The sequence below is a fragment of the Brachyistius frenatus genome, unplaced genomic scaffold (genome assembly GCF_029030835.1).
Source record: "Brachyistius frenatus isolate BFR_SWC_R1_liver_20210118 unplaced genomic scaffold, ASM2903083v1 Contig_183, whole genome shotgun sequence".
Taxonomy (NCBI): Eukaryota; Metazoa; Chordata; class Actinopteri; family Embiotocidae; genus Brachyistius; species Brachyistius frenatus.
The window spans coordinates 118,028-130,460 of record NW_027210782.1 but is presented as its reverse complement, the minus strand read 5'-3'; the positions used below and the strand labels follow the sequence as shown (position 1 = coordinate 130,460).

The 12,433-nt window shown below is 39.9% G+C and overlaps 3 protein-coding genes across 3 annotated transcripts; 2 read left to right on the top strand and 1 right to left on the bottom strand.

Annotated features, from left to right (window-relative positions):
• Positions 1-460: 460 nt before the first annotated feature.
• echs1 (enoyl CoA hydratase, short chain, 1, mitochondrial) lies at positions 461-5,422 on the top strand. Its single transcript, XM_069717897.1, has 8 exons — positions 461-598; positions 2,053-2,250; positions 2,364-2,491; positions 3,646-3,745; positions 3,847-3,951; positions 4,500-4,619; positions 4,818-4,885; positions 4,979-5,422. The coding sequence occupies exons 1-8, from the start codon at positions 508-510 to the stop codon at positions 5,042-5,044; spliced, it is 876 nt and encodes a 291-aa protein (XP_069573998.1). The 5' UTR covers positions 461-507; the 3' UTR covers positions 5,045-5,422.
• Positions 5,423-8,507: 3,085 nt separating this feature from the next.
• Positions 8,508-10,239, top strand: fuom (fucose mutarotase). The gene is made up of 6 exons (XM_069717899.1): positions 8,508-8,596; positions 8,820-8,888; positions 8,976-9,046; positions 9,140-9,238; positions 9,330-9,403; positions 9,859-10,239. The coding sequence occupies exons 1-6, from the start codon at positions 8,512-8,514 to the stop codon at positions 9,923-9,925; spliced, it is 465 nt and encodes a 154-aa protein (XP_069574000.1). The 5' UTR covers positions 8,508-8,511; the 3' UTR covers positions 9,926-10,239.
• On the bottom strand, positions 10,232-11,670 carry LOC138632373 (uncharacterized). The gene is made up of 4 exons (XM_069717898.1): positions 11,589-11,670; positions 11,394-11,448; positions 11,188-11,225; positions 10,232-11,096 (listed from the first exon to the last, which is right to left on the bottom strand). Exons 1-4 carry the CDS (start codon positions 11,594-11,596, stop codon positions 10,385-10,387), a joined length of 813 nt encoding a protein of 270 aa, XP_069573999.1. The 5' UTR covers positions 11,597-11,670; the 3' UTR covers positions 10,232-10,384.
• Between the last annotated feature and the right edge of the window lie 763 nt (positions 11,671-12,433).

Genomic DNA, 12,433 nt, shown 5'->3' with positions numbered 1-12,433 from the left:
TCTCATATCGGGATTCTGAGGTTTATGCCTACTAAATAGCCTATGTGTCTTATCCTTTTAAAATATTACATAGTGTTTTACACTTTACCAGATATTGTAACACAATAGGCCTGCTGTTGACATAATCGTATACATTTTGTCCATTTTGCCAGGACCTGCATTAAACCAATATTCAAATTCCAATAAATGTTGTTGCCGAAATGAAAATGGTAGGTCTGTAACAAAAACATTCAGGCCCTGGAGCAAACAATAAAAATAACAGTGTCATAGTATCACAACCTCATGAATAAAGCAGATTTAATTTAATTCTTAATAAAAAATTTAAAAAAATTAAAAAGCGGGTAACTCCACCCTGCCTGCTTTACCCTCTGCAGACACCTGGTGGCGGTAACGCGTAAACCTTGAGCATGCAACCTCACGATAAACACCAACAAAGTAGAAGCTGCAGGAGGCGGAAGAAGCTTCCGGCGACCCAGCAGAGAAGTTCACTGACGACAGTCTGCGGTCATGGCTTTCCTCTGCAGAAGCGCCGCTTTGCTCCTGAGGCCCTCCAGAGCAGCGCCGGCCGTCATGCCCGCCTGCCGCCTCTACAGCTCAGGTGTGTGTTTAAAAAGCAGCCCGGGCTCCGGTTGTTGAAGTCTGCACGAACTGCTGCCACAATGTCAAGAAACCTGCGTCATTCACTGTGCGACGTTTGTACCCGCTCAATTAGTCTGTTGCAACATTTTTATTCGTGTAATTTATACCACAGAACTTAAAAGTTAAATTGAAGAGAAGGACCAGAAATGACGCGAAGGGAATGTACTGCTGTTATTCCAGAAATTGGACCTCTCTGTAGGAGACTCTCTAATAAGTGTTATGATTGAATTTGATTTTTTTGTTGTTGTTGTTATTCGTCAGGTTGTTTTTTTTAAAATATTTATTCAGAGGGATATGGTTTATTAAATTGTGGTGTCTTGCACGCTCGTGCTGGGTAGGCACAGACACAATCATTTTTTTTTAAAGAAATCCTTTATTTATTCATTCATTCATTGAAATCCTGATAGACTCCTTGCTCATTGGCTGTAAAGGTGTTTGTGTGTTAAAGGTCTTTGTGTTTAAAGGTCTGCTTCAAGGCTGTTACTGTTGGTGCTTTCACCTTTTCTTGAATAACTGACCTCGCCTGGAGAAAGCCGTGTTTTTATCAAGATAAATTGGATTAAGTCAGACCAATTTGATGACCCATTACCTGGTGGAAGAATTACACTCAAAAGCAGTTTCGGAGTCGACAGTGCAGGTCTTGAACAAAAAGAACAATTGAACTTGGCTTTCCGCATAAAAAGTCACTGAAACTTTCCTTTTTGTTCCTGAATGTTTGAGCTTCACTGTGCACAACGATTAAGGTGCAGAGTTTAAAACTAGAAGGCTGTTTTTACAGTCGGATTTTTAAGGGGGCGATCTTCAAACATGATATGTGACATCACAAATAGTTTAGAAGTCCGTCCTGGTATAATTCAACTTACACAAGTGTGATGTGGAAACACTGGAAACACTGGAAATGGACTTTGCAGTGAAGAATGAGGCGTCTTGTGTCGAACCCTTAAACTTTATAAATTAAATATATTTATAGATTGTGGAATTTTTTTTATTTGTGAGTAGAAATTTGTGTCATTTTTTAAAGATTTTTTTTTGATGAAAATCTTTTTTTTTTTTTTTTCTTGGAGAGAAAAAAAACACCTATTGGACACAAATTATTGTTTCAAAGTGGAATATATTCTTTAGGTTTTGAAACATGCCTGGAGGGGATCTATAAATTACAGCAGTCTTGGTAATCTTGGGTATTAAATGTAACTCAAAGGCTCATCATCTCATAGTGTCAATTGCAGCAAAGACTTAAATTATCAGGAAACTGTTATTTTCTGCTGGAAACTACAGAAAAAAATGTGATATGGTAAATACATCTAATTAATTGCATTCTTTTTGGTATTGACATTTATCATGTTTATTTTTGGTGCAGAAATATTTGCACAGAAGTGTCGCCTGAGCGTCCGTGTCGGTGCTTTCTTCCTGCAGGTGGTCAGTATGAGTACATTTTGGTGGAAAAACGTGGCGAGAACAGCAACGTGGGTTTCATTCAGCTGAACCGGCCGAAGGCTCTCAACGCTCTGTGTGACGGGCTGATGAAGGAGGTGGGACAGGCGCTGGATACCTTTGAAGCCGACGGAGACGTGGGAGCTATTGTCATCACCGGCAGTGACCGAGCTTTTGCCGGTGAGAGAATTGAGTGTGTTTTTTTTGTTTTTTTCTTCTGTGCTTGTGTTTTAATGTGTACCCCCCTACAAGATAACGTGCATTAAGCTGTTTACAATGTTTTTGTTTTTCAGCCGGAGCGGATATTAAAGAGATGCAGAATCGAACCTTCCAAGAGTGTTACGGCGGAAACTTCCTGGCTCACTGGAACAGAGTGTCCACGGTGAAGAAGCCTGTGATCGCAGCTGTCAATGGGTTTGCTGTGAGTATCATATTTCATTTTATTTATATATTTATTATTTTTTATTGAGGGACGGTAGGTGGACTTAACGATACACAAGCATTACAATATAATGACACTAAAGTATTCTATGGCAAGAAAATGAATATTAATGTGATTAAATCCAAATAATGAAAAGAAAACTGAAACCATTCTTAAAATAAGAGTAATTAAACAAATGAGCAGCTCTACAAGTAATGAAAATAGATAACTTTTCCAGTGTAATATTTTTATTGCACGGGTCAGGTTATTTTTACCTTATTAACTTTTAACATGTCACGTATTGTTCCCCCTTCACCTTTCTTTTCTCTCTCCCACCTATTTACCTCCTTTTTTCTTCTTTTTTTTTAATCTTCCCATCTTCCTCCCACCATTCACTTCATTCTTGAACTAAGTCTGGGGCTCTAGTTATGCTTTTAGTTTAAATCATCGTTTATCTCTAGATATGATATAACCACCTCCTGTTTACTTCTGGCCACACTGGTACACTATCATTACCTTGACTTAACTCAAACACAATACAATCTAAACCCTACACTTTTCTTGGATATAAAATGAAATAACCCTTATACTCTTCAAAAGTATGTGAAACCACCAATCATTTCACCCACCTGTGATAGCTGAATGTCTCGTCTGTATGGGATCGTGCTGCTAAAATGGCTTTCTCTCCTCGGTTAGGGCTTTGTAGTGGATCATCAGTAGCGGTTTGCATTTTAATAAATCAAAAATGTTGGATGGGTTTGAGGTCAGGGCTTTCTTGCGGAACAGCCGAGCTCTTCTTCATAAATCTGAGAGGATAAATTCTTATGAACTTCACTTTGTGCACTGGAGCATCATTGTATTATAACAAGAAAAGGCCTTCCCCAAACTGTTGTGACAACCGTGGAAGCCCAGTGGAGTCTAAAATATTGTTATTTGGTATAGTTTTGAGCTTTTCCTTAATTGCACATGAAAACAGACCAAAAAGACGTGGGTGTCCAAATGCTATAGTATAAATCCAGTATTTGATCAGTTCAGAATGCACAAAATGTAGTTGGGTGGTAAAACAATAAATAGTGAGTCCCTGTACCAGTGAAAATCTCAGTCATGTCCTTGTCCTGTTTCTGTGTTTCACCCTCTGCATTCGTCCGTTTCAGCTGGGTGGAGGCTGCGAGCTGGCAATGATGTGTGATATCATCTACGCCGGAGAGAAGGCGCAGTTCGGCCAACCAGAGATCCTGCTGGGGACCATTCCTGGTGAAAGACTTATTTCGTGACTACTTTCCTTCCTGCTGAGACTTCGTTACAGGGAAGTCGCCAGATTCCTGCAGCTGCTCTTGACGTGTCTCTCTTTGCAGGGGCGGGTGGCACTCAGAGGCTGACTCGTGCAGTGGGCAAATCCCTAGCAATGGAAATGGTGCTAACGGGAGACAAGATTAATGCACAAGATGCCAAGCAATCGGGTAACAATAATGTTGGAAAGAACATTTACTTTGCACTTTGAAGGACTTTTCTTGAGTATTTCTGTTTGTACTACATTTATACTTCACCAAAGTTCAGAGGGAAATATTTCGCTTTATGCTCTCTGCAATACAAAACATTACGAGATAAACGTCTGATGTGACCTGTCCACGAGGTGGCAGAAGAGACATTTTCCCTCTAAATATTTCAGATGGTTTCATTGAACAATTCGTTGGAGTTCGAAAAATATTAAGTTATCTCATAAAAAGAAAAAAAAAACCTCATATTTTGCTGATATCACTAAAGCACTTGAAGGATTTTGAAAAGAAGAACTTTTCCATGAAATGAGCATTTTTAGGACGTAGTATTGGTACTTTTACATAAGTAAAGGACCTGAATGCTTCCTCTACGTAACAACAATGCTAAAACCTTTGACAGAATAGACCTGCACCTGACTAAAGATGGGATATGAGCTTCTTAAATTGGACTGCGCCGGTGTACCTCCTAAACGTTACTGTACTTTGACTCAGTAGGGTTTTGTGTTTCCTAGGTTTGGTGAGTAAAATTTATCCTGTGGACCAGTTGGTGTCTGAAGCTGTTAAATGTGGGGAGAAAATCGCTGCCAACTCCAAACTGGTCTCGGCTATGGCTAAAGAGGCTGTTAACGCAGGTGTGTAGTTTTTGTTTCTGCTCATTTTAAAAAGCGGAGTAACTTATAACCTGCAGAATTTAATGTTTCATTTTTGTCTGACTTGTTGCTGTGTGTGTGTGTGTGTGTGTGTGTGTGTGTGTGTGTGTGTGTGTGTGTGTGTGTGTGTGTGTGTGTGTGTGTGTGTGTGTGTGTGTGTGTGTGTGTGTGTGATCGCAGCTTTTGAACTGACCTTGGCTGAGGGGAATCGTTTGGAAAAGCGTTTGTTCCACTCCACCTTCGCAACAGTAAGTACAAGAGTTCGTATGAGAGAATATAAGAAGCGCTGACTCTGATTTTAACCGTCCATTCATGATGTGTGCATCTGTTTGTCCCGACAGGATGATCGTAAAGAAGGCATGAGTGCCTTTGTGGAGAAGAGAAAGGCCAGTTTCCAGGACAACTAGGAAAGAGCTCGGCCAAGACCACAAAGTTCCTGATATCAGCTGGTCACTTCTTCATCTGCAATACGTTGAATGATGCAAAAATCCTGACTGTCGTGGAGCACACCAGCTATGGTTATTATGATTTGGCAACGAGTGCGTGCACAAGAGTGTCTTATCACAGTGAAGCTCTGCCTGCTGGAACTCTTAAAATCAAATGCAGTCTGGGTGCAGGAGGCTTGTCTGCGAACATGATTTAATAACCGTGTTATATCCGGTGTGAAATGAGAGAAATTAGTCACAATGACTTGTACTAACTGCCTTTTCATTTGTCAAAGGTTTGTCTGCATTTTGTATGCAACCCTTCCTGTGTACATTTTACAAATAAAGATCTGGAGTGTTTTTCAGTGCTGAAAGTAAAGCGTAAATAGAAATGGGAAGATGATTTATTAACATGCTTTAAAAGACATTGGGGTGTTCCTTACTACACATTTATAATATCAAATGACTCAGTACTTAATTACATCTGCTGAGGAGGTCATTTTTTCAATGACGTTTGTTTGTTTGTTAGCAGGATGACAGAAAAACTACTGGCTTGATTTTCATGAAACCTGGTGGAAGAGTGTAGCATGGGCCACATTTTGGAGCAGACCAGAATAACTGGGATCCATTAATTATTTACTTTCATTTTGCCTACATTGCAAGATATGACATTTGGTGTATTAAATGCAATACATGTTAAATTCCAGCAGATGGTAGTAAGGTTTAATCATAACGACATGGGCAATTCTAGAAATATGATGACTCCATATTACAATCTACATTCATGGTAACCAATAATCCTGGAGGATACACATGTACTTGCTCAAGAAACCAGTCATTATGGAGCCCTCAGGGAAACCGTGGTTTCATAGGGAAGACGTTGTTGCATAATCATAAGACGCTCATAGATTAATCACATATAATTCGCATTATAGAAATACCAAATTTAAGAAAGAGCGTCTGCTACAGAGCTGAGTCAGGGAAGGTTATCCAGATTTCAACCAGTGTGCACTTCACTCCAGCAGATGGCGCTCTCGCGTTGAGAAACAAGTACAGAAACTGGACGTGGTCAGGAAACTCAGTGGGCCTTGTTGCACAGACAGTCGGACACAGACAAGCGCGTAATTTGAGCAACTGAAAGAAAAGTGACACTTATGAGGTCATTAAAATACTGTAAAAACTCACATATAAACGTTTCCTGTCTGCATTGGGTTTTGTATGTTAATCAGAGAACACGTCATCAGTCTATCAAAGGAAATCTGACTTGATTTATTTACTAAAAATATGTGGTATAGCAGTCTCATTGGCCTGCAGCACTAAATAACTCTTATAGCTGCTGGCGTTTACACAAAATGTTAGTATAAGATTCTTGTAAGCTGATTTAGAGGAAATTATATCATTTTACAGCATCAATTATGCAAATCAGAGGGAGGGGGATGCAATTTAATTGAAAATATGAAAAAGACTGATCTAACCTCTAACCTTACAGATTGATCCGTGGCAACTCATGCGCATCACCTATCGGTTGAAAATATTCCAGACTACATAAAACCATAATTTTGACTTCAAAGAAAACACCAGAACAAATTTGGTTAGTGCGCGCTTTCTTTCTGCGCTCCAATCATCAGGAGGCACCTTTTTTTTCTCTGATCTTCACACGGCGGCGCCCCATATCTTCACAAGGCCATGGCCTAATTGATTTTTTTTTTTCATTCAATATTCCCCCGGAGCTTGCTTTCTTGTCGGACCCCTGGAACAAAAACTTATAAAAGGAGGAGAGAGAAAAAAAAAAACTCGTCTCCTCGCTCTGCGGGGAAGCACAAAAGTCCGCAGAGAGGGCCCGAAAAGAGACTCCTCTTTGAGGCTACCGAAAGGTCAAAATAATAAATGTAGACTCAATTGAGGCTCTCCGCGCAGACAAAGGGGGCAAAACGTTACATTTTGGCAGCGCAGACCCTCGTAGCGTGATAAACTCATTTAAAGAAGGCGAAAGAAAGAGAGAGCAGCATGGGTCCGGAGAGGGAGAAGGGGCTTTCAGTCTGGCAGACAGGCCTGGCTCCTGCGACAGGGCCTTTTCTCCTGCACAGCAGCCTCCCGTCTCCCCCACCCCTCTGAAACAACTCTCATACTCCTGAACAACGTCGCATCTGTGACACTCAGTCATGTTGGTGACTTTTTCCTGCTCTTTTACAGCCAGTTTAATTCAACGTTATATTCACATGAAATAAGAAACTCACTCTAGTAAAACAAAGCAGAGAACGTCAAAAGGCGAAATAGAAAAAGGGAGCAGCAACATAAACCTTTTCCATAAGGAACAATTAAGTTAATGGTAAGTTATAGTTCCTGATAACACATGGTTTGTTTGTTTTTGTAATACAATGTGGGCCTATTTCCTTCATAGCAAAACAGGAAATAAAAAAAAAAATTAAAAAAAATTTAAATGTAAAAAGCAAAACTGGCATTACATACAGGTTATTCCAAGTTTTAAAGCTATAGGTGAATATAACTGGAATAAAGCAAAATATATTGTTGGCTTGGAATGCAGAAATATTATCACATGTATTTTCAGATTAAAAGCATGCACAAAGATATTCCTCCTGTTCATTATTAACAGCAGCTGTAAAGTCAGTGTATAAGCCCACAAGCCTGCAACTGTGACTTGAGTTTTATAAAAGCCTTTTTATATGCAGATCAGCCTTTTTTTTCTTCTTTTTTTTTCTAACAGCGCCAGGCTCTGCGGTCATGGAAAGGATTCCTCAGCATTTTTCTGCCATCCAGCTGAGAGAGTTTTTTCTGGCACAGATGAAACAGTCCGGGTGGAGTCAGTGGTTTTCATCTGACAAATATTTTCATTATCTCACATTCTTGGCATAATGTCGGAATAACACATTCACCGGTGTCTGCTTTGAATTATGCCCACCCAAGGGTGTTAGAAACAACACAGATAGGAGGTTCTCTGTCAAACTAATGCCACCCTATATAGCTTCAGATAGGCTACCACATTTTGTTTAGTGTATTTGAAAAAATAAAAATAAAAAAAAATAATCATAAGCCTCATTTAATGAGCTAAATTAAGGCATGTAACACCTTCGTGGGCCCCCCCCCCTCTCTCACTATTGCTCAACCACGTATATCGGCTGCCTAATCACGTGACGCGCTTCGTTTCGTCTCCAAAGACAGTCAAGATAGTTCAATCCATCCCTAAAATCTCTGTCCGGCAGACGAAAACGTACAGTCGGAAAGTTTATCTTTACGACCAAGAGTACACGCTCTGCCTAGAGTACGCCTACGCGTGTAAACGCGTGCTTTGTCAACCTGTAGACAACGAACTTACACAACACGTTACGGCTTGATTTTGCTTATTTAACGAAGGCGGAAGTTCGTTGGAGTTACTTCTCTCGCTTTACTTCCTCTCCGGTTGGTTCTCTGTTCTCTGTGGCTGCGCGAGTATGGTCGTACTGAAAGGAATCCCCTCTGTTTTATCGCCTGACCTCCTGCATGCCCTCGCCAAAATGGGGCATGGGGATGAGCTGGGTATGATCTGTGACTATATACACATAGGTGCTAAGCAGGAATAGCCTATAACCTGTGTACAGTGCAGGACAGGAAGCTAATAAGTTGATGTCAACACTATGTAAAGAGTGACAGCAGATCTCACAGGGTCATTCACCTCAGGCTACACAGAGGCGGAAAAGGCTGTTGTTCTTCATTATTGTTTATTCAGTCAATAAGTGTTTTTCTTTTTTTTTAAATTCAGTGCTTGCTGATGCAAATTTCCCAGCGTCATCCATTTGTGCTTGTGGTCCAAAAGAAATAAGAGCTGATGGTATGTAATTACCACTAAACAAACAAAAAATAAAAATATTGGGTGAGTGTGTTTTCATAGTTCAAACTGTGTACCGTCTTTATGTAGGTTTAGGAATCCCACAGCTTTTGGAGGCCATTTTGAAGTTATTGCCCTTGGACACCTACGTCCCCTTTGCGGTAGGATATAGGATCAACACATCTATACCAAAATCAATGAGTGATTTCTTCTGTCATTTCATTTGTTGCATCTGTGCTCATGTGTTTCCCCAGGCTGCAGTCATGGATCTGGTAGACACTGACAAACAGAAATGTTTAGCTGTCCCTGTTTGGGAGACCTACACCCTGCTCCTGAGCCAGGCTGGGTCTCCGGTAAGACAGCCTGTCCACCCAGTGAATAAAACGTCCAGGGAGTAAAACAAAAATGATTTCTCTCTATGCACTAATTTCTGTTTTCATGTAGGATCTTTTTGAGAAGGTGGAAAGGTTTGCTTTCTATGAACGAGCTAAGAAGGCCTACGCTGTTGTGGCAACAGGGTGCGTATTTTCTCTGCCTTCATTCGAATAGTAAAGCTGAATGTTTCATTTTATGTCGGCAAAATTACTACAAAAAGGTGTAGTTAAGGTAAAATGTAGACATTTTCTACTAAAGGGACCTTTTTTAAGATTTTATTTATTAGTTGTTCCTTTCAGAAAGCAGCATACCTACCATGACAAAAACGGGTAGATCTGTATGAAGTTTCAGCAGCCAGATAAAATGTCCATTTAGTTTCTCTTCACTCATGAATTTCAGAAGAAATGTGAAATGTGGACAACAATTCAGAGGCCTGGAACCAGTCTAAGTTTTAATCAACCTTTTTAATGATTTGAGATTGTCATATGCACAACAGAGTGTTTTGAAAATCTGCACAAAAAAAAAGTAATTATTTCAAACATGTCTTTTAAAAATGCACGTTAAATTTAAATATTTTCCTGTTTATTGTTATACTCAGGGAAACGGCTCTGTATGGTAACCTGATACTGAAGAAGGGGGTCATTCCTGCTGAGCAGCTGCAGTGAAACACATATTTTGACCTAATGGTTGTTTAAGTTAATAATTTCTGTTTTTAATTTCTGTTGGACACATTTTGTTCAGTGATATCAGTCCTTATAATGTAAATCTTTCCGATCAAAAGGTGAATATTTTTGTATAAAACTGATTTTCAATTTTGTTTGGTTTCCATCAGAAACTGTGAATTCAAAACATCTTTTTTTTTAATCTATAATTAATAGTTAATATGATGTGACGTGGAGCAGGCAAGATTTTATATCTTTATAAATAACTTGTGCTGTATGTTTATTATAATAAATAAAACACATGACGTCTTTAATAAGTGTGTTAAAGTATCTTTATCATCAAGATGACTTCATTCTTATTAAGGTAGTTTGCTAAAAAAATTAAATGACAATTCAATGTACTTGTTCCAGCTACAGAGTGTCAGCGGTGTGTCTGGTTTAAAATGACAAGTTGTTGAAGGATCATTGGTGGTAGAAATCATCCAGATCTACCTCTGGCTCACTGTACTTCATCTGAGACGGCAAATCGACAGGAGCGGCAGCTTCAGTGTCGTCATGGTAATGGACGGGCATGAAGAAGTCTTGGTGGTACAGGTCGTCCATATCCTCCTCTGGTTGAAGATGAACTCTGACCTCACTGTCACCCTTCAACTCACGTCTCCGTGGCTCCATCACAGGCTGGTCGTTATGGTGATACAGGTCGTTGTCATCCTTCTCCGGTTCATAGAGTGCACCACGGACCTCAGCACCAACTTTGTATTCAGCCACTAGTGGGGCTAGATATACATCCAGCTGCTCTCTTGCTTTGTGGTAGATTTCATCCCGGTCCTGCTCAGGTTCCTCTGAGGCCACTTCACTGAAAACAGGGTGGTCGATGTCATCTTTATCCTTCTCTGCCTCCTCACTGTACTTCAGGTCTGCACCTCCCTGAAAGCGCTCTGCCTGGATGGCGGCAGCAGGGTCCAGGTTTTGGATTTGAACTTGGAGGAGATCCGCCATTGAAGGATGGTGCAGCTCATCCAAGTCTTCCTTGACCTGCAGGGGCTGTTTGTCCTGGTTTTTCATACTTTTCCAAATCTTCATGCTGGGGTCGATCTTATACTGAATCTCATCCATTTCCTCTGGAGGCTCCACTTCCACTTTCCATGACATCTTTCCTTTTTCATCTATGGACCTGAAATAATGTCACACAATGTCAGTATGCATTTTCTCAGTGCAAGGGAAGAATATTTACCTCTATTTTAGTGAAGGAAACTACAACTCACACAACAGCTTCCTGGAAGGCTTCATCTGTAAGTTTATTCTGGAAAAAAAAAAGAGGGAAAACTTTACACATCTGCTGTCCAAATAGTTACCATACAAACATATTTTTCAATTTAAAGTCATCAGGAAGGTTGTATGATACGTTTGAAAGTGTAGAAGCTACAGTATAATATTGTGGACAGCCAGGAGCAATAGGTTCTGTACATACCAGGGACTTTGCTGTGACGCCAAATATCAGGGAAACACAGACGATTAAAGAAATCCTACAAGTGAAAAGAGTATGGATTAGACGTCTGGTTCCCATGATTCGTAGATGTTACACACAGATCCATGTTCAGTCATTAAAACAAACTGCGCACTTTTACATGGTTAAGCATTAAAAGCAGCCAGAACATTTTCTTACCTGAACATGATGTCTCTATCTGCTGTCTGCTAAATGTTTTGAACACCTTGCTGTGGAAATGAAGGATCAAAGTTTGGCCCGTAAACCTGTAATATTCTCCTGACCTTCGTATCCTCTGGACACGTGAACGTCAGCTGTAAGTACTTCATTCCTTATCTAGTCTGTGCTGTGGATAAAAAAAAAAGGGGCTCATCCTTTGAAAAAATAAAACTGCAGAATACCCATAATTCCATTTTTATAATCATTAACTGTGATTTAAAGGTTATGCTTGTGTCTGATTTCTTGCATGCAAAGATAGTAAAATCGACTGCATATCCTGATACGATTTAATTGACAGTAGTATAACTAGTTTTTGTGATTAATCATCATGTCAGCAATCACTCATGCAGTTCAAAGGTCATAAAGCTTGATAGCCTTAAATATGAGGTTAAGCTAGTGAGACAAACTTAATCTTGCATAATTAGTTCATCCAATCTCTTTAAAGGGATATTACCTCGGCTCAAAGTAATGACAGTACAGTTTAAATTAAGTTTACTATCTATTGAGTACATGTGTTTGAGCAGTGATCATTGAGTCCGCCTGTGTTTCTGTACTAGACCGTGTGAGCAATAAATTATACGCAGTTTTCTATTCGTCACTCTGATTTTCAGTAGTGATGATTTTGGTTTTTCCTCTGTGCCGAATGAAACATCTGGCTGGTCCCATGTTGCTGAAAGACAGCAGCAAACCAGGCACGTGTTCATCGACTAAATGCTTCTTAGTAAACTACCAGCGTACTTTACATCTGTTAGTTTGAAATGCAGAAACCCACCAAACCTACTCCGAAGACGCACTGCAGTTTCTTA